Source organism: Cervus elaphus, chromosome 16 (genome assembly GCF_910594005.1).
Source record: "Cervus elaphus chromosome 16, mCerEla1.1, whole genome shotgun sequence".
Classification (NCBI taxonomy): domain Eukaryota; kingdom Metazoa; phylum Chordata; class Mammalia; order Artiodactyla; family Cervidae; genus Cervus; species Cervus elaphus.
Genome location: NC_057830.1, coordinates 7,237,891 through 7,257,509, shown reverse-complemented (window position 1 = coordinate 7,257,509; position 19,619 = coordinate 7,237,891). Strand labels below are relative to the sequence as shown.

General features: G+C 50.5%; 1 protein-coding gene across 1 annotated transcript in view; it reads left to right on the top strand.

Moving 5' to 3' along the window:
• Positions 1–562: 562 nt before the first annotated feature.
• The window catches only part of PAPPA (pappalysin 1), a 253,037-nt gene continuing 233,980 nt past the window's right edge, over positions 563–19,619 (top strand). Inside the window, exon 1 of the mRNA XM_043927830.1 lies at positions 563–1,395. Coding sequence (XP_043783765.1) covers positions 981–1,395 — 415 coding nt within the window. The 5' untranslated portion in view covers positions 563–980. The remainder of the gene's footprint in view (positions 1,396–19,619) is intronic.

The window sequence follows — 19,619 nt, the reverse complement described above, 5'->3', positions numbered from 1 at the left end:
AGACTCTTTATGTGCTATAGAGAAGGATGAGGTTGACCAGCAAAGTGCAAAGGGGATCCTGAGAGAAGAGAGATTTTTCTTCCCGCCAGGAGGAAAAAATAAAAATAAAAAGGTGGGAGGGGGGGAGTGAAGGAGGGGGGAAAAAAAGCAAAAGCAAAACAAAAACAGGAATGTGTGTTTTGAGCAGGAATGAGGAGAGCTGGGAGGACCATAAGGGGGTGTGTGCAGAATTTCATTAAATTGTTACTTTAAGATTGTCTTCTTAAAAAAAAAAAAAAAAAAAGGAGGGGGTGGAGAAGCGGAGCGAAGGAGGCAAACGGGAAGGTGGAGGACGGCTGGGTAGCTCGGCCTCTCCAAACTGATTGATTAGTCATGATCCCCGCAGTTTTAACTAGGACTCATTCAATTGGGAAGGTGGAGCGCTCGGGAGCAGATTAGCATACGCTTGTTTACTCATCTTCTGAGGGATTTTTCCCCCCTCTTTCCTTTCATTTTGTGAAGAAGGAGGGAGGGGAGGGGGGACTGGGGTGGGGGGGAGAAGGGGGCTGTGGCTTGTGTTATAAAGGACGCAAAAAATAAATAAATTAGAGCATCTTTTGGGGGGGAGGGAATTCAGCGGATCAGTGTCTTAGAGGAGCTTTTTTTTTTTTTTAAGAGCGAGAAATCATATAAAATAAAATGAAATAAAACAAGGAGGAAGGCAACCAGCTGTTAGAGGGGGGAATAAGGCAGATAAAGGAGCGGAGAGAGAAATTAATTGCCAACCAGGAGGAGTTGGGCTGTATTTTTTCAAAGGTGGGGGGAGTGGAGCACACACCTTGAGGAGGAAAGCCAGAAAGAAAAGAAAAAAGCAAGTGGAAGGGGGGGCTCGCCCAAGAAGGGTGAAGAAGCGAAGAAAGTCGAGGCGCCGAGGCTCCTAAAGCTGGCAGCTCCGGGCGGCGGTGCAGGGGCGAAGGGGGGGGGGGGGGGGACCGTCGGACATGCGGCTCTGGAGTTGGGTGCTGCGCCTGGGGCTGCTGAGCGCCGCGCTGGGCTGCGGGCTGGCCGAGCGCCCCCGCCGGGCCCGGAGAGACCCGCGGGCCGGCCGCCCCCCGCGCCCCGCCGCCGGCCCGGCCACCTGCGCCACCCGGGCGGCCCGTGGCCGCCGCGCCTCGCCGCCGCCGCCGCCGCCGCCGGGCGGTGCCTGGGAAGCCGTGCGCGTCCCCCGGCGGCGGCAGCAGCGGGAGGCAAGGGGCGCCGCGGAGGAGCCGAGCCCGCCGAGCCGGGCGCTCTATTTCAGCGGGCGAGGCGAGCAGCTGCGCCTGCGAGCCGACCTCGAGCTGCCCCGGGACGCGTTCACGCTGCAAGTGTGGCTGCGAGCAGAGGGGGGCCAGAGCTCTCCGGCGGTGATCACAGGTAAGCGAGGACGCCCGGGCGGGCGCTGCACCGGCCCCGCGGCCCCAGGGGCGCGCGGGTGCCTGGGCGCGGGTGATGGGATGGTCGGGGGGCTGGAGGGTGTGTCTCTGCAGGAGCCGCCGCTCAGCTGGCGGCTCAGAGGCTCCGGGACGAGCCGCGAGCCTCACTTTGCCCCATCTGCGGAATGGGCGCGCTCGGAAGGTGTCTCTGCCTAATCCCTCGGGAAGAACGCAGGGAGCGCTCCCGGCCACCCCGACCGCAGTTGGTGAGGGCTGGTCCCGGGGAGCCTTGTGCACATGAATCGTGTTTTGGATGGTCAGATGGACTGTCTCTGTTCGGGATGGAGGGGAGGATGACCCAGTTGGGATGCATGTGAATAGAGGCTAGGGACCATTGATTTCTTTGGCTTTTTAATGGAGATAACCCCCCCACCCCCGCTTTACTTAGCCCAGTTACCCTGAAAGCCTGCAAGGTTGTTGTGATCCTCAGGACTTAAAAGTACTTGAAGTGCCCCAAAGTTGCTCCGTACTTGCTGCCTGCCTCTGGGATTAACCCCCTACCCTCAGCCACCCACAGACACGCACGCACACTGCTGTCCCGTGTTCTCGCTTTCCAAGCCCCTTGCCTGTCATTCGGAGCTGGGGTGAGACTTTCCGCATGCACACCCAGCCAGTCTTCCCTGAACTAGGCTGCGAAACGGGGCGCTTTTCTCATTTGGGACTTTTACAAGCCCGTCATGAATTTAGGTTCCCCTCCTCACACCCTCCCCTTTCCATAGCAAACCCCATAGTGAAACCGGACACTTTGCGAGGGTTGCAAACCTTAGAAAATCCTCCAGCATCCATTTTTCCCCCTCTTAATGAATCTGTGGCAATGCCTTTAATAAAACTGGGGGGCGGAAAGGGGGGGCGGCGCTGGAGGAGAGAAGGAAAGTTTTGCCTCTTCTGGCTGGGAGATTCCCTCCCTGCACAAACAATCTTGCCCCGTCCTCGGACGTCTCAGAGTAGGGGTTCCCCCATCGCCGCAGCCAGGAAACGTGTTGGAGGCGTTTTGCGATCCCACCCCCTTACACACACTTTCTTAGAAGGGAGAGCTCTGAGTTCTCCGGTCAGTCCAGCGGCTTCTTTCTGTCGTGTCGTGGACCTTCTCAAATGTTGCTAACTCTGTCCTATTTACATGAAACCCATTTCGGGGACCCAAACTCGACTGCGTACTAAGTAAGCATATACCCGCAAAGCTCCGCTCTCCCGCTACCAAACCCCAAACTGAGAGCTACAAAGTGACTTTCCCCCATGCCTGACGTCATCACATGCTATTTTTTTCTTCTTTCTTTTCTTTCTTTCTTTTTTTTTTTTCTTTTCTTTTTTTTTTTTTTTTGCGTCTCAGGAAGGAGAGGGAAACTGAGCTCATTCAGTTTTAGCCCCCAAGCCCCAGTCAGCCAGAGGGGGTTATAATGTAGCATAGAGGAGAGGGTACTTGTAATGCTGATGCTTATAATTCAGGGCTGTGGTATGTTTACTTCTCTTTCGGAACACAGGAAAAACACAGAGCCTGCTACTTGGAGGTGTTTTTTGTTTTTTTTTTTTTTTTAATGAGTAGATCTGATTTTTTCCTAGTCTATACCTGTGGTACAGGGGTTTGGAAACCTTCTCCTCCAGAGCGGAGAGCCCAGGGTTATAGAGGTATCATCAATGAAAAGGTAGTAAATGCATTTCTTCAAAACAAACAAACAAATACATATAGCACCTGAGATTCCACAGGAGCCTGCTTTATAAAGGTCTGTAATTCAGACAAGGAGCCCCCTCTTGACACACACACACTCTCTTGAGCACTCATTCACTCTCTCACACAAAGATTGTGCAGTAAAATACTTTAATTGGATGGGGGACGTTAGGTTATTATTGCTTGTATAAAATGCCTGGTCCATTTTATGTGTGGAAATAACATTCCTCTCAAAACGAGAAAGAGGAAAAAAAAAAAAGTCACTGCTGCTGTGTAGCCCCAGAAAGCTCAGAGCTTTTCTCCCGAGGATTCTGGTGGATTTTTTTCCCCTCCCCTAGTTGAATCTGAGCCAGATTTGACGGTGTGTAAACACCTGGCCTTGAGCCAGAAAAGACTCACTCTGCGTATCCTCTGCACGGTACAGGCTGTGAGACTGAAAAGAACCTGCTTCTCCTTGAATTAAAACGCAAACAAACAGAGGTTCTTTGCAGAAGCACTTTTGCAGCTCCTTCCTCCGTGTCAGTTCAGACTGGGAGAGGCAGGGCTGGCTGAGGTGGGCAATTTGGCCGAGGGTACCAAGCCACGTCCTCCTGTGGCGACCTCGGGTGCCCGGGTGGCCACCTGACCTCTGCTGGCACTCTCTGGCGGGGCGTCGCCACTTTCCTAGGAATCCCTGGTCACCTATCTTGAGAGAGCAGGCATCTCCCAGCAGGGACCTCACTGCTATTTCAGGCAGAGGGTTGCTGCCTCGCTGTCAGGCCAGGCTGCCTTACATCACTCTTTGCTGCAGGATTCAATTGGGTTTCGTAAAGGTCTAATTTTATGGTGCTGTTAACCGGGTCTGTCGTCTGGCAGAGGCAGGCCTTGCCGCTGCTGGGAGGCGGGCTGTGCTCCCAGATCCGCCTGGGATGCTATTTCTACCCCGGTTCAAACTTCACTGACACCAGTTCAGACAGGCGCTCAGAGAGGCAGAGAAGACTTAGGGAGCAGTTTGCTTCTGAAGCTCAGGAAACATGCCTTTTATTTTTTCCAAAAGGGAAGTGGGGGGGGGGATATATATATATGTGTGTGTGTATATATATACACATACACACACATATCTGTACATGTGTGTGTATGTGTGCACGCCAGTTGCTTCAGTTGTGTCCAACTCTTTGCGACCCCATGGACTGTAGCCCGCCAGGCTCCTCTGTCCTTGGGATTTCCCAGGCAAGAATACCAGAGTGGGTTGCCATGCCCTCCTCCAGGGGATCTTCCCAACCCAGGGATTGAACCTGGGTCTCTCACGTGGCAGGCAGATTCTCTATCATCTGATCCACCAGGGAAGCCCACGTATATACGTGTGTGAGCATTAATAAAAATGAAAAGGCTTGTGCAGGCAAAAGCAGAGCTGAAGTTAGAAAGCGCCTGTGTGCAGGAGTCTCTGAACGGGCCACCCACGGTGGATGGTCTGAGGGTTGAAGAGTCCTTTAAGGCTGTTGTGAAAAGGGTCCTCGGAGGTCCCCCAGGCCAGATCTTGTCTCTTTGGCCCAACAGGGAGGCAGATGCAGGGAGGGGAGGGGTCCCCAGTGGCAGGAGCTAGGATTTGAGCCTGGGCGTCTCCACTCCCAGGCCTTACCCACTACCCTGCTGAGAAATCCTGTCCGAGAAACACTGTCACCTCCCACCCCTCACAGACCCACCACCCAGGCACCCGGGGCATGGCACCTGGGGTTCCCTTTCAAGTCTGGGGGTGAGGGGGGCTTATTGACACATCCTTTAGCCTTTATAGCGTACCAGGCAGGATCCAGACTCCTGCCCCTCATCCCCACCTGCCCTCCCCCACCATACCTCTCCAGTTTGACAGAGAAAGAAGGGGAAGAAAAAGAAAACAAGACTCAATTTGCTCCAAGGAGCAGAGGCCCCGAGCAGCAGTTAATCTTGTTAAAGTTTCTCTGACCTGCTAGATAAGTGAGATGTGGACCCCACAAGTACCGCCACCTCCTCCCACCCCCATCCCTCGGTGACCCAGAACCCCTGCTCAAAAGGAGGGGACAGGATTTACCTGAATCCCTTCCAGCACCTCCTCTTGCCATGCTGCTTTCCTTTGTCCTAAATGTTGGACTCTTGAGTTGACAGGCTACTGAGAGGAGACTTTTATTTCCTCCCTTCTGCAGCCCACGCTTCCCACAACCCACTCAACCCCCAAGAAGCCTTGGCTTTATGGGCTGAGGACACTTGGTGGCAGGAAGGAAAGTGACTCTTCCCGGGCGCCTCCAAGGTGCCGGGCCCTGAGCGAGGTGCTTGCCTTGTGTCTGCGAGGTTCACCCTCACAGCCACCCTGCAAGGTGGACCTTGTCACCTGTTTTCCAAATGAGGAAACAAAGTCTCAGAGGGTGGAAGCTACTTAGTCCAAAGTGGACAGAGCCCGGTGTGACCTCGAGCTGCAAGTGTCCGCTTCTTCTTCAGCAGTCCTTTTGGAGAGAGAAGGAATGACCCCCCTTCCCTTCTTTAGACCTGCTGTGGACCACTCCTTTCTGCCCCTCTGCGTGCTAACTGTATTCCTGCAGATGAAATGGGATAAAACATGAATCTAAATCTCCTTAGATCTCTGGGTGCGACTCGCATATCTGGGTTGTTTTTTTTTTTTTTTTTTTCACTTCCCATCAAACTATCTTTCAGACAGACTGGGTGTGGAATTTCTGTTGTCAATGACTTACTGTGGGATTTGAGTCAGGTCACTTTGTCTTTCTGCCCCTTTAGCTTCCCCTTCTGTAAAATGGGCATAATGGTGTCAGGATAATGCAGGGGAATAAGCAGGCAGAAAGTATCTGGCACAGAACCAGCTCGTACTGGGGACTCAGTCAATGTCAGTGAGTGGTAGCTGGATCCAGTAAGTAACCCTCTTGCCTTTCCTAATGCGCCACCTTGCCTTCAGCCCGGTTATGCCTTGTTAGGGCTTCCCCGCTGGCGTGGCTGGGGAGTCTGTCCAGAGTAGACAGTGCATCTTGGGGAAGAGTTGGACCCCTTCAGATCCCTTCCTTGCACTTTGATTTCCTCTTTTTTGACCTACTTGGATAACTCCTTGGGGATGAGGGCCAGAGGAGGGCCGCCACCACAGGACCAATGAATAAGAAAGCCAGTTAGCGGCCAGGGGGAGGATACACCCTCAGGAACAGAAGGCAGACGGTGGCCACAGCGCATCCCAGTCACAGCTCTGTGGTCACACGCCTCTCGCTCCTTCCCCAGACGCCCCCTGACTTTCACGTTGCCCCGGTCAGCACTTCACGTGGACAGATCGGGTGACGGAGGCCGCATCACCCTCGCCCCACTACACCGAGGAGGGCAAACTGGAGGCTAAGAGGTGGAGGGCTCAGGAACGTGGGTTTTGCATGGTCAGCCAGGCATGGACTGGGTCCAGCAGCCCGTGGAGAAACAGGGACACCGAGGATCAGCATCACACGGGGCTGAGAACTGAACTGTATCCATAAACTGCCCCTCTCAAGGCCGCCTGGGAGATGGTTTGGTTGAGTCGCTCCCATCTCGTAGCACTGAGAATCACCAGCTTTTAAAACCTCCTGCTGCCCAGCTGCCTCCCAGGGGTTCAGAGGTCGAGGGTCTGGCACTGGCCTGGGCAGTGGTGTTTTTGGAAACCTTCTCAGGTGATGTGGAAGGGCCACCAGCAGGAAAAACCACTGATTCTGCTTGATATCTCCCTGGTCTGCAGGTGGAGAAACTGAGGCCTCGGGTAGGGGTAGAGAGTAGGGCTTCCTGCTTACCCAGCTGGTCGGTGGCAGAGCTTTTAGAGAAGTTCAGCTGTTCCAGTTCTGAGTTGCCATCAGAAGGGACCCCCTTTCCATTCCCAATTCCACTGTGGTTCCTAGGGGTAGGGTGTGTGTGTGCGCACGTGCACACACACACACACCCACACCCACACTAACATTCCATTTTTCCAAAGCTGGTCCAGTATGTGAAGCCACATTCTCACCTTCTGGTACCTCCTTTAAAGTGCAAACACTCCTCAAAGGGGATAATGCATGGAGTTCCACACATCTGAATTCAAATGGATCTCTCATCATGCTTGAGTGGTGAGCTGTATTTTTTTTTTTCTGAGGAATAAGAGGTGGAAAGAAGGGAAGGAACCCCAGCTGGAAGGCATTCCCCACTTTTCCCAGGGCTAGTCCTTCCTGAAAGAAGGCACGTGTTCCTATCATCCCAAACCCCCTCACCGTTCGATCACTCTGAAACCAGCGCTGGCTGCAGGGTGTCTTAGATGAGAGAGAAGACCCCCAGGGACCCCAGGTAGGAGGACCCCCCCGCACAAGGAGCCTGAGCCTCATCTGCCTATGGCTGGTCCAGGGCTTAAGAATTCTGCAAGCACCTGCTTCTCCCCTCACCTGCTGCCCCGTCTCTGGAATTTAATTTCCTTTCCCTCAGTGTCTCTTTATCTCTTTTTCTTGCCGCGCTGAGGACCCTGCTTCATGCCTTGATGCACTTACTGGAAACACTCGGCTCAGACCTGACTTGTGGGTCTTGGCCCTTTAGCTCCTTTGAAAACCTGGAGCTGAGAGCCGGGAACTCTGGACTCAAGTCCCGGCTTGGCCTCCTCTGAGTTGTGTGACCTGGAGCCTCTGGGGAGAGAGTTGCAGGTGTGGTCACAGTCCACACCCCCATCTCAAGGCTGTCACGAGAAGCAGGTGAGACAATGGCAGGAGAAGCTCTCGGCTGAGATCAGAACCCAGTCCCTAGGTCCACACTGGTGGGAGGATCCAGAAAGCGAGAGCTGTGAGTGCCTTGTAAGAGCCGCGTCGTTGCTGGAAAGGCACCTTTATCATCATTCTTCACACTGCAAACAATAAACGGGGATCCCGTGCGCAAACCTTTGCCTAAGCGTGACCTCACTGGGGTCCTTTGATGTTGGAAGTTCACAGGTCTGCCTCACTCGCTATGTGACCTAGACAACTTAACTGCTTCTCTCTGTGCCTTGGTGTTCTCAGCATGCGTGGTGGTGGGGGCAGGTAGCAATGAAATAAAGGCTTTCAAACTGTTCCCCACAATCTTAGGAATGCCCTGGGGAGAGGTGATGGAGAAGGAAATGGCAACCCACTCCAGTATCCTTGCCTGGAGAATCCCGTGGACAGAGGAGCCTGGTGGGCTGCTGTCCATTGGGTCACACAGAGTTGGACACGACTGAAGCGATTTAGCAGCAGCAGCAGCAGGGGAAAGGTGAAGGGAAGTGAAGCACTCTGCTTCCCGCACCTTCCCTTTCCCGATATTGCTTGAATTGTGTGATTCTACAAGATTTCCTTTGAAGGACTGTGTGAATTTCTCAGTGACAAAATTTGAGTGGACACAGACTGACGTTGCTAACTTTGTCATGATGCCGGTGTTGTGATTATATATTTTTAAAGATCCTATTTTGTTAGAAATGCGTACTGAAGTATTTATGGGTAAAATGACGTTATGTCTGTTTTGTTTATTTAAAGTGTTCCAGGGGAAAAAAAAAATTAGGATGCTGGGGGGATGAGGGGTAGATGAAAGAAGATTGGCAGACTGGTGGTCCCTGAAGCCAGGTGACAGGAAACAACGGGCTTCAATACGGGTTTTGTCTGACCTCCTGTGCCTGATTGAAGAATTCCGTCATAGAAAGTTTAAAAGAGTTGGAGAGCCACAGGAGGAGCTGAAGTCTTAGATCCCTGCATGATCTGTGAGCTGACAGGTTTCCAACTGCATTTCAGCAACTTGGAGCAGGTTAGGGACTCTCCCAAGGTCACACAGAGAGCAACTGAAAGTCAGGGTGCAGACATCAGGAGCTCCCTCAGCCCTTCTTCCTGCCCACCTGTGAGCCCCGGTGACTGGCTGTCCTGGAGAGCTTGAGAGGAAGACAAGAGACAGGAGGGCCAAGTCAGAGGGGCAGGTGGAGCCTGGCAGAGCAATCAGAAGTGTCCGTGAGGGCATTGCTTGCCGTATGGAACCGTCTCCAGCCTTGGGAAGCGTTTTACATCCTTGGTTTTGTGCTTTAGAATCCCCTGGCCTGGCAGTCACTCAGTCATGTCCAACTCTTTGCGACCCCATGGACTGTAGCCCACAAGGATCCTCTGTCCATGGGATTCTCCAGGCAAGACTACTGGAGTGGGTTGCCATTTCCTTCTCCAGGGAATCTTCCCGACCCAGGGGTCGAACCCAGGTCTCCCACATTGCAGGCAGGTGCTTTAACCTCTGAGCCACCAGGGAAGCCCTAGAATCCCCTAGAATCTCCTAATCGTTGTGACAACCCAAAATACATTGCGACCATTCACACACAGGCGCGTGCACACACACACACTCACATTTCCACCTACCCCTGTTTTTTTTTTTTTCTTTTTTTGGCTCCTTCTTTCTCTGCATCTCCCATTGCCCTGGAAGCCTTCTAGAAGCTTCTAGAGCCTCGTGGGGTTGGAGGAGGAGGATAAACTATGGTTGACTAATCTAAGAAAGAGCTGACACCCTCAGGAAATGGGGGAAAGGAGCATATGTTTACTGAGGATGTATTTTGTAATGATTGATGGTAGAACTCGAGTCAGGTTGCCTGAGTTTGATTTGCTGATTCTCCCACCTGCCAGTTGTGTGACCCAGGGCAAGTTGCTTAACATCACCAAGCGTCACTTTTCCCCTCTGTGAAATGCGGATAATACTGGCTCCTACTTCATTGGGTTGTTTTGAAGGTTAACTGGGCCTCCATGTGGAAAATGCTTAGTAATGGAATCTAGACCATGGGTAAGCACCCAGTAAACGTTAACTCATAGGGGTTTTATGTGTGTCCGGCCCTTGCTACACGCTAGTTCTAATTCTCTCAATAACTCTATAAATTAGACATGTTTATCTCCTTTGGCAGAGCTAGGAATTGCCTTTCCCTCCCTCCCCACTCAGGAAAGGCTTGTTCCTGTCATCTTCACATAAAACAAAAACTAAAATGAAAGACAAACAGAATAAACACTTTATCATTTCCTATCACAGAAGCAGTGTGGGCTTGTTGTAGAGAATCTAAGAAAAGCAGATTAAAAACAAGGAGCAAAGTAAGCTATGTCCATCCCTGCCCAAGTATTCAGCAAGTATTTGGTGAGTTTCTTCTACATGCCAGGTACAGTTTTAGGCTGTCAGTACAAAGCAAGGAACAAAAGAAGATATCTCCGGCCTCAGGGAGTTTATATTCTGGAGTCGGGGGTGGGGAGTGAGAAGGAAGAGGAGGCAGAAGACGAATGAGTAAGGAAATTCACCCCATCATGTAGGGTGAATGTTTATGAACATAGACAAAATAGGAGAAGGGAGTTGTGTGGGGCTGGGGGGGCGGGCAGGAAGAGGAGGATTTAAACAGGGCAGTGAGGGAGGCAGTGATGAGAAGTCACTCGGGACCAGAGACCTCGGAGCAGAGTAGGGTTGGCTGGAGGAGGCTGTGGGGTTTGGAGAAGGAAGCGCAGGGGGCCAAGGGCAGGAGGGTGGCTGGGGGGATGGTCAGGTCCAGACCAGTGCAGTCCCCCGCTTGCTGTGTGACTTTGGGCCCCTCACTTTCCTTCTTGGGGCCCATTTTCCTCATCTGAACAGTGGGGGTGAGGAGGAGCTCATCTCTGTCTGTCTTTGCCCTCGAGGCCCATCGAGCCGAGGTCCCCTGGGGCCCCGTGATCCTCGTCAGGACTGTCCTGAGACAGAGCTGCAGCCCTGGCAGTGGTCCCAGCGCTCTTCCTGTCTGAGTGAGGCTCCCTCCACTAGATGGTGCCTGCGCCCCTCGGGGACCAAGTGCCCGGCGCCGTCTGCTGCTCGTTCCCAGGCACACGCGTCCTTGGAAAAGGGCGTGGCGCCCCTTCTCGCTCAGGCATCATTGACCGACCCCAGCTTAGAATGTGGCTCTTTCCTGGACATATACGCTGTAATGTCTCCTCGAAAAGCCTCCTATCCCCACGCAGAGTACCAGTGGGTAGAATTTCCATCAAAGACTGACTGAAGACATTATGTAGGGAATATTGGTACTTCCCAAGAGCTGGAAGTCATCGCATTAATAATATCGCTAATAATAGCTGCCATAAATAGTTTAAAAAAAAAACTCGCTAAGTGACCTTTTCAATGATCACATCTTGGCTTATGGCTAGCATGCTTAGGTTTCATCATGTCCTACTGTACAAAAGCCATTCCAGGCAAGTTTCTGGACACTGGCATAGACCACTGGCCTTTTAGTCATGCTTATCATTTTAATCACATCACTGCATGATTAAAATACTAGAACTCTGGAGTCTGTAGCCATCTGTTAGTCTATTTTCCTTCTGGGAATCCCCAGCACTGTCATCCCCAGATTTTTCTTCCAACAAGAGAAAGAGAATGTTTTCCAGTATTACTTGTCACAAACCCAGGGGCCATGGAAGAGTAGGAGAGATGACCCTGCTTCAGTTTTGGAAACCCTGAGACGGTCCCAGGTTCCAGTCCATTTGCAGGAAGCAGAGACAGACACTCTAGGAGGTGCAGGATCACAGCTCGGGATCTAAGTACGTGGGTGGTTGTTTAGTCGTTAAGTCGTGTCCAGCTCTTTTTGTGACCCCGTGGACTGTAGCCCACTGGGCTCCTCTGTTCATGGGATTTCCCAGGTAACAATACTGGAGTGGGTGGCCATTCCCTTCCCCAGGGGATCTTCCGAACCCAGGGATAGAACCTGCATCTCTTGCATTGGATGTAGCTTCTTTACCGCTGAGTCAGCTGGGAGGCCCAAGTATGTGGGTGGGTGGGGGAGCATATAACTTGTTACAGATCCCTGATCTACTGTTTTGCCTTCAAGAGACTGATGGTCTCACCTGTACCCACCACCTTTGTGTCAAGAAGCTATTCCTGCATCTGTCCCACATCCGTTTCTTCTTAATTCTTTTTGCTCTGTAAACAAGAAATACAGCTAAGCAGAACATGACCAGATTTGTTTGTAAAGGGGGGTTTATTTCCCCCAATGAAATTGGAGATCTTTTAGCTACGGAGGCTGATAGGAGTACAGAGAAAGAGCTGATAACAGACCAATCAGGAGCAAGGTGGCCTTGCTCTGAGAGATGCGCAGTACACATAAAATGTAAGAAAGGAAGGTATCCTCTACTGTGGTGAGGAGACATTCACATAAGTGCAGAGAACCAAGGTGTGTGAGAGTCCGCATCAGGACCATTCATTCCCAGGAGGAGAAACCAAGGGGTGGTGGAAAAACTGACTTGTCCGAACCAGTGACCATTCAGGGTAAGGTCCTCTGTCTTCTGAGTCTTACGCCAGGTCTAGTTCTGCCTCCCTCCTGGCTTTGCATCCTTCCCTGTCAAAGCACCATCTCTCTGGTGAGATGCATCATTTATCTCCAGGTTCTGCTGGACTCTGGACTCACAGATCCAGCTGTCTATTGAAAACGTCAGCCTGCATTTCACACTCGACATGTCCAAAGCTGAATCCTTTTTCTTCCAGAATTCCTTCTGTCCTCATCGAGTGTCACCTGCCCTAGATATGTCACCCACCGTATTTATCCCGTCTGCCTGGCCTTCTTAACATGTTTATAGCCACCCTTCCCCTCTCTCAGCTTAGGCTTTCTTCATCTCTTGCTTTGACTCGTTCCTTAGTGTGGTGAGTGCCCACTTCTCTGAGCCTCAACTCCGACACCTCCTTCAACCTGTCCTTCAGCTTTCCGCAGTCAAATCTTGCTACAATGCAAATCTTCCTCTACTGCCTCTAGCTAGAGGCCCTTCAATAGCACTGCAATTATTTACAGTCCCCCAGATAAATGCCATAGGCTTCCCCCCATCATTTTCTTTACTTGACGAACCTTCTATCTGTGACGTACCTTTCTATCCCCGCATAGAAACATTGCAGGCACCATGATGCAGAGCACTTAAGCCTCTAGGGGATTCTGCTCAATGTTCCTCTCTTCTGGGAAGCCCTTTCTGACTCTTCCCCAAATACCGCTTTTTTCCCCACCTCTCTTTTCCATCTGTATCTGTACCCTCTGCACATATTTATCAAAACACCTGGAATTCTTTCTCATGTTTTATCCTGTGCAAATTAGGGGGTCCTCTCAGCTTCTCCACTGCCTGGCCGAGCGCCTCGCTTATAAAGGAAATACAGGGACTTTTGCTTAATGAATGCATGAGTGGATAAAGGAACCAGCTACATTTCTAATGATTCTGGGAGAAAGAGCTTGGGAACCTCAGGCATGTTGCATTACGTAACCAAAGCACACGACCTGGCCCGTGCGTCATACTCAGAAACATTACACAGTGGTTAATTCCATTTCCCCTTGAGCAAAGAAGTCAGAAGGGAAAAGATATCTGGCCTTCCCAAACACGGGATGGGGGAGGGACAGTGTAGTCAACGCCTCCTCAACTCACATCTCGGCCTTTCTAACCCGAGCCCCGGATTAACCTCGGTCCTTCCCGCTCTGTCCTTCGCCCATTTGTGAAGCGTCTGTTGTGTGTGTGCACCGCAGCACATAATCTCCAGCTCTGCTGGCCTCTCGGGTCTCCACCCTGGTCCCCCTTCGCGGGTCCTTTTCGGGCCTCGAGTGTCCTAGCTGTCATATCTGTTGCCTGGTTTTCCCTCCTTTGTGACTGGCGGGCCTCCCATCGGCTGGCCTTGATCTTGTGAGCCCTTGGCGTGACCTTGGGGCCTGGAATCCTCTATCCGCTGTTTACATACCCTTGAGGGAGAACACACATTCTCAGCAGTAATAACAGTCATAAAAGCAGCCAGCTTATAATGAGCACTTACTGTGTGCTGGCCCTGTGCCGAGGGCTGCATGCTGGACCCTCGGAGTTCAGTTTAGAAAGTGACATGACTTGCTGAAGGCCTCACAGCTTAAGGGTCGTGGAACTGGACTAGGCCCGTTTAATTTTCTCTCTCTCCATATGGCCTAGTGCATTGCTTGGAATACAGTAACTGTTCAGTAAATGTTCCATGAGAGGATGAATATAAGTGAATGCTAAATAGATGGCTGGCTAGCTGGCTGGCTGGCTGGATGAGGCTACCCCCAGTGGCTAATGCAACCATCTAGAGATGGTAGAACAAAAGAGAAGGAATAGAGGGAGAGAGAGAGAGATGGAAGAAAAATTGGAATGAACATTATAAGACTTTCAAGAGAGTGGCTAAGAAATCTCTTTGTTGTTCAGAATATATTTTATTTGCCAGTAACTTTGGAACAAAAAGGCCATTGATGTCCACCAGAGCATTTCCCACGTTTACATGGTCTACCAGGAGCTTATATACTTTCAAAGATTCTCTCTGCCCAACATGTTTCTGGATTCCTCCTTTGGGAATCAGGCTTCCCTGCTATCTCAGCTGGTAAAGAATCTGCATGCAATGCAGGAGACCCTGATTCGATTCCTGGGTCAGGAAGATCTGCTGGAGAAGGGATAGGCTACCCACTCCAGTATTCTGGCCTGGAGAATTCCATGGACTGTAGTCCCCGGGGTCACAAAGAATCAGACACAACTGAGCGACTTTCACTTTTGGGAATCAGGGCCTGGGAAATGTTCCCCCAGGAACATGCTCGGCAGAGATACCCTGTCACCATCTGAGGAGGGACCTGATACATTCAGAGCCAGTTTGGGCCCGATGTAGGTGGTATGCTGTGAGAAGGGGTTCTGACCAGAAGAATGACTCTGGAGGAGCAAGGCTGGTTTGTGATGTGCTCTCATTGGAGCTGATTAAGCCTCTGTAGAGCCAGTAGTGAGTTCTCAGGATTACTCCTTTACCGAAGAGCCCCACTGGGCTGATTAGAGCTGATCTGCTAGCAACAAATATGATATCTTGTTCTTCCCTTTCCCAAGACAATAGAGTCTGCTTTATAAAATCTGCTCAGTTTTTAGATGAAGAAACTGAAATCTAGGCAAGTTAACCTCTTAAACCAAGCTGAGTTGAGTGAGGTTAAACAGCAAACCGGTAGCAAAATTGAAACTAGAACTTGGATCTCTTGACTCCCCAAATCAGTGCTTTTTCTGCCGGACCACTTTGTTTTCCTTTAGAGTGTCAGATGATGGATACATCTGTAGGTTCACGTTAGTGAGCTTACTAGAAATGTCATGCAGCTGTTTATTAACTTAAGTATTTCTTACATGCCAAGCCTCTGTCCTAGACATTCTGCAAAGTTGAATAGGAAATGGCAGTTTATTCAGAGAGGTAAGCTTTCCTTCTTTTCTTCCTTCCATCTATGCATCCATCCACCCATCTATTCGGTAGTTATTGAGCAACCTTAATGTCTTTGGGTCTTAGACACTGAGCTAGGAGATGCAGATTAAAAAGAACAGGGCACAGTTCCATCCCTTGGGGAACTCCCAGTCCTACTGGCGGAAGCAGACTGGTAAACAGCTATATGACATCATGGTAACTGCTCTAACTAAGCAATTAATAGAGTCCTGGAAAAGCTCAGAAGCAGAAAAACTGTGTTGTTGCTCATCCACATTTATTATGGGGGCTAGAAAGTCCTCTGAGATTTTGGAGGCTAAGAGAGGTCCCTTCCCCTTAGAAGGGTTGGGGGTTCATGAAGTAGGTGGTGTGCGTGTGGAATGTGCGCCTTGCCCTGCATAAGGATGCATGCATGGCAGTTTAAATGTCGAACTGTAAATCAAAGTAGAACAATAAACATTTTGATTCATGTCTCCTCTAAGGACATTGACCTAGAGTAGCTTTTAGAAATCTGACACTAGGAAATGATTGGACGGTTCGGTCTATCACCACCCGAATCAAGCCCAACAGCCCCTCATTGCGTTTATCATGCTGTTGTGACGCCTTCGTACTTGTCTTTCTCCACTTGTTTCCAGGCTCCATCTGAGCAGAGACCATTTCTGTCTTTATCGCTGCTTTCTTCCCACCTGTCTCACAGCACCAGCCATGCCGGGGGTGCCCAGTCGACTTTGTGAAATGAGTTGGCGATGGCTCCGCATCAGAAAAGAGGACAGCTGAAAGGAAAGGTGCTTTGAGAAATGATGATGAGCCTCCAGAAGGGCCAGGCGATGAGAGCAAACTTGTTATGACTGACAGCCGTTCGATACCGCTCTGGCTTTCTCTGAGCTGACCCGATCCCGGTGTGTAGTCTTGCCACCTTTCACCTGTTACTAAGCCTCCTTTCTTTCTGTCGAGCCAGTATATCATTCTATTGGCTTTCAGTCCTTTCCCCCCTGGCTTTCTCTCAGTTTCTCCTGTCCTGTCCCTGGAGAGAACTGCTAAATAACCAGCTGCAGCGGTGAGAATGCGCCCTGCCACCCTCACCTGTGCCCTGGAGACCTCCCAGAGGATGTGAGCGCAGAGTGAGGGCGAGACGCATGCCCGCCATCTCAGCACACCTCCCCAGGGCTGGCACGTTGCTGGGGTTCGGCAGATTCGTGAATGAATTTCCGGACGCGTGAATGCCCTAAATTTGCAATACGTCTGATCTGGTCTCTTCAGTTAGCAGGTGGAGAGAGTCTGATGTCCAGAGGAGGCAAGGAAATGATTCCAAGTTCCACTCCAGCTCAGAGGCAGAGAAGGACAAGAGTCCAGTTCTCCTGACCATTGTTCTATCCGGTCATATTTTTCTGGGATTTGAGCCCAGCTCCTTGAACTTGGCCATAGAGATTTTAGGTCATTGACTCCCATAGTTGGGTAGGACCCAAGCTATCCTTTTATAGCTGGGAAATCTAAAGTTCCAAGAGTGGGAGAGGTTAAACCACACACCAAGGCTTCCCCAAAACCCTCTGTGCATCTCCATAGCGTCAATAAAAACGTAGTATGTGCCCGATACTCTTAGAGATGCAACACTGAAGGGCAGAGCTGGTCCCTGCCCTCATGGACGCAGTATTCTCGTGAGGAGAGAAAGACCACACACGGGATCGGTGGTCAGGGCTTATACAGTGACAGACAATGAACGTGGATGCTGTGGAGAATGACTGAGGTCGAAGGACATGGATGCAGGTGGCCAAGCTGAAGCTTGCGTGACAGATGAGGAGGAGCAAGCCGTACGAAAAGACAGAATAGAGTTCCAGAGAGAGAGGGAAAGAGACAGAAGAGCTAGCGCACAGACCGTGAGGCAGGACACAGAAGATTCAGCAGGTTGAAGAAGCAGATAGTCAAGCCATTACAAGGCCCATGTTTCTGAAGCTAAAAGGAGCCTAGGTTGTGGAATGTGGGTTTTGATCTAGATGAACTAGACAGTTATCAGAGTTTCAACCAAGGAAGCTACAAGGTCTGGTGTTTGCTTTCCAAAGATCAGTTTGACCTCTATGTGGAAAATGAGTCATGTGAGACCAAGAGTAGAGTGTCAGTTATGCCATTGTCATGGTGAGAATTGACTATTGATGTTATTGCTTAGTTGATTGTTTAGTTATGATTTAATATTTTGGTGGATATCATTACCACTTATTTCCTTGCTAATATCATTACCAACTAAAATAGCTGAATAGCACTAATATTTTAAACCAGTAAGGGGAAGAGGGGTTCCTTGCACTTTGCTCCAGGAGGACTTGAAGATACTTGTCCTCAAGACATTTTCTGTAAAAATTTGAGACTGTGCACGTTTTTCTGGAGAGCAGGTTGGACGTTTTCATCACTTTCTAAAAGGGGTCTGTGGCCCCCAAATGATGACTTAAATGCCTAAAAGAAGGAGACCTAAGAGGTCACTTCCTGCAGCCTGGTCCCAGCTCTCAAATCTGAACACTCTAGGAGATCTGTGAGAATGAGAATGTTGACGCTGAGTTGTCATATCAGACTGAGGAATTGCACTTTCCTTCATCTGTACCCTTGTTGGAGTAAATAGAATTGGGGACTTTTTTTCCCCCTCTGAGGAGAAGTTCGTTTATTCCTTAGAAATATAATCTACAACTTTGTTTATTCAAACTCTGTTCTCTGAGTTTCTCTGAGTTTTAAACTAGGCAAGTTCACTTCCAAAGTGGCCTGAGGTGGTCCTTATCATAATTATTCACTGTGGACTTTACCCAGGAATCTGTGAATCCAAATATCCATCTACTCTTCCATCCATCCAGGCATCACCCAACATCCACCCACCTACCCTCCTCCCCACCCTCCCTTCATCCCTCCTCCATACACTGATCTTCCCACCCTTCCGTCAGTCCGTGCCCTCACCAGTCTGTCCTTCCATCCATGGAGCCGGTTTACCAGGCTCTCTGTTCCCCTGGTGACTGAGATAGTGAAGCATCTGCCTGCAACGTGGGAGACCTGGGTTCGATCTCTGGGTTGGGAAGATCCCCAGGAGAAGGGAATGTCTACCCACTCCAGCATTCTTGCCTGGAGAATTCCATGAACAGAGGAGCCTGGCGGGCTATAGTCCATGGGGCTGAAAAGAGTCAGACACAACTGAGTGACTTACACTTCACTATTTTCACTTTTCTCATGCTAGAGCTAGGACAAGGGTTGCTGCTGCTAAGTCGCTTCAGTCGTGTCTGACTCTGTGCGACCCCATAGACGGCAGCTCACCAGGCTCCACTGTCCCTGGGATTCTCCAGGCAAGAATACTGGAGTGGGTTGCCATTTCCTTCTCCAAGGACAAGGGCTAGGAGACTCCAATTCTTATCCTCACACCACTGTGAGTCCTTGACAAAAGTCTCCTGCGAAACCTCCATGGAACCCTTCACTTCTACTAGAGTACAGTTAGAAAACCTCACTTCAGACGTTGAAAACTACTTTGAAAAAAAAAATTCAAGTGCTCTTCCTGCTTAGTGACATAGTTTTAAGTATTCCCAATAGTGCTCTGGAGCTGGGTCTAGATGAATGGAGGCCCCTTTATCAACTCTAATATTTTAGATCAGTAATGGCTTCTACCTTGTGTCAGCGGGTGGTGGGAACCCAATAGAGAATGTGGAATAGAGGCAGGGCTGAGGGGGAAAGGGCTGGCTGCATAGAGCGGGCAGAGAAGGGAGCTGATGGTCACTTAGCTTCTGGGGCTGTCTTTTGCCCCCAAACCTTGGTCTAGAGACTCTGAGCCTGCATGATCCGTGTGTGCGCCTGGACGCATGATGTAGGAGGAAGCGCTCGTGGCCTGAGGTTCTTTCAGTTTCTGAAGCATTTTCGACATGTACCTATCATATTCCCGCTCGCCTTGTAAAACAAGCATTTTCATTTAATACAGTGAGGTCTTTGTATTCTCAACAACAAACACATGGTCTAAGGCTCGCGGACACAACCTGCCTTTTTCTTCAACACTCTCTGCTACCCACCCCCAACCCCCACCAGACTCTGTCTGCCCTTACAAAGCCCAGCATCAGCAGAAATATCTGTTTACAAACAAGGGCTCCCAGAGAACAGTGTCAGTAGCTCAAACAATCCTCTAGAACACGCCCCCAAGTCTGTCCTTGGAATCCCTGTGAACGGTGTGTGTCGCTGGCAGCTGCTTTCGTGGAAGACGTCCTGCCTTTCCATCTTTCCATCTGTCTTCGTGTCTGGCTTCCTCTGTCTTCTTCCACTTATTCATTCAAACCGTGAGGGTCCTGGACTGAAGGGGCAGTTGGATGTGGGCTTGGGATATCTAGAAAACAGAGCCCCGACAGGGAGTGGCT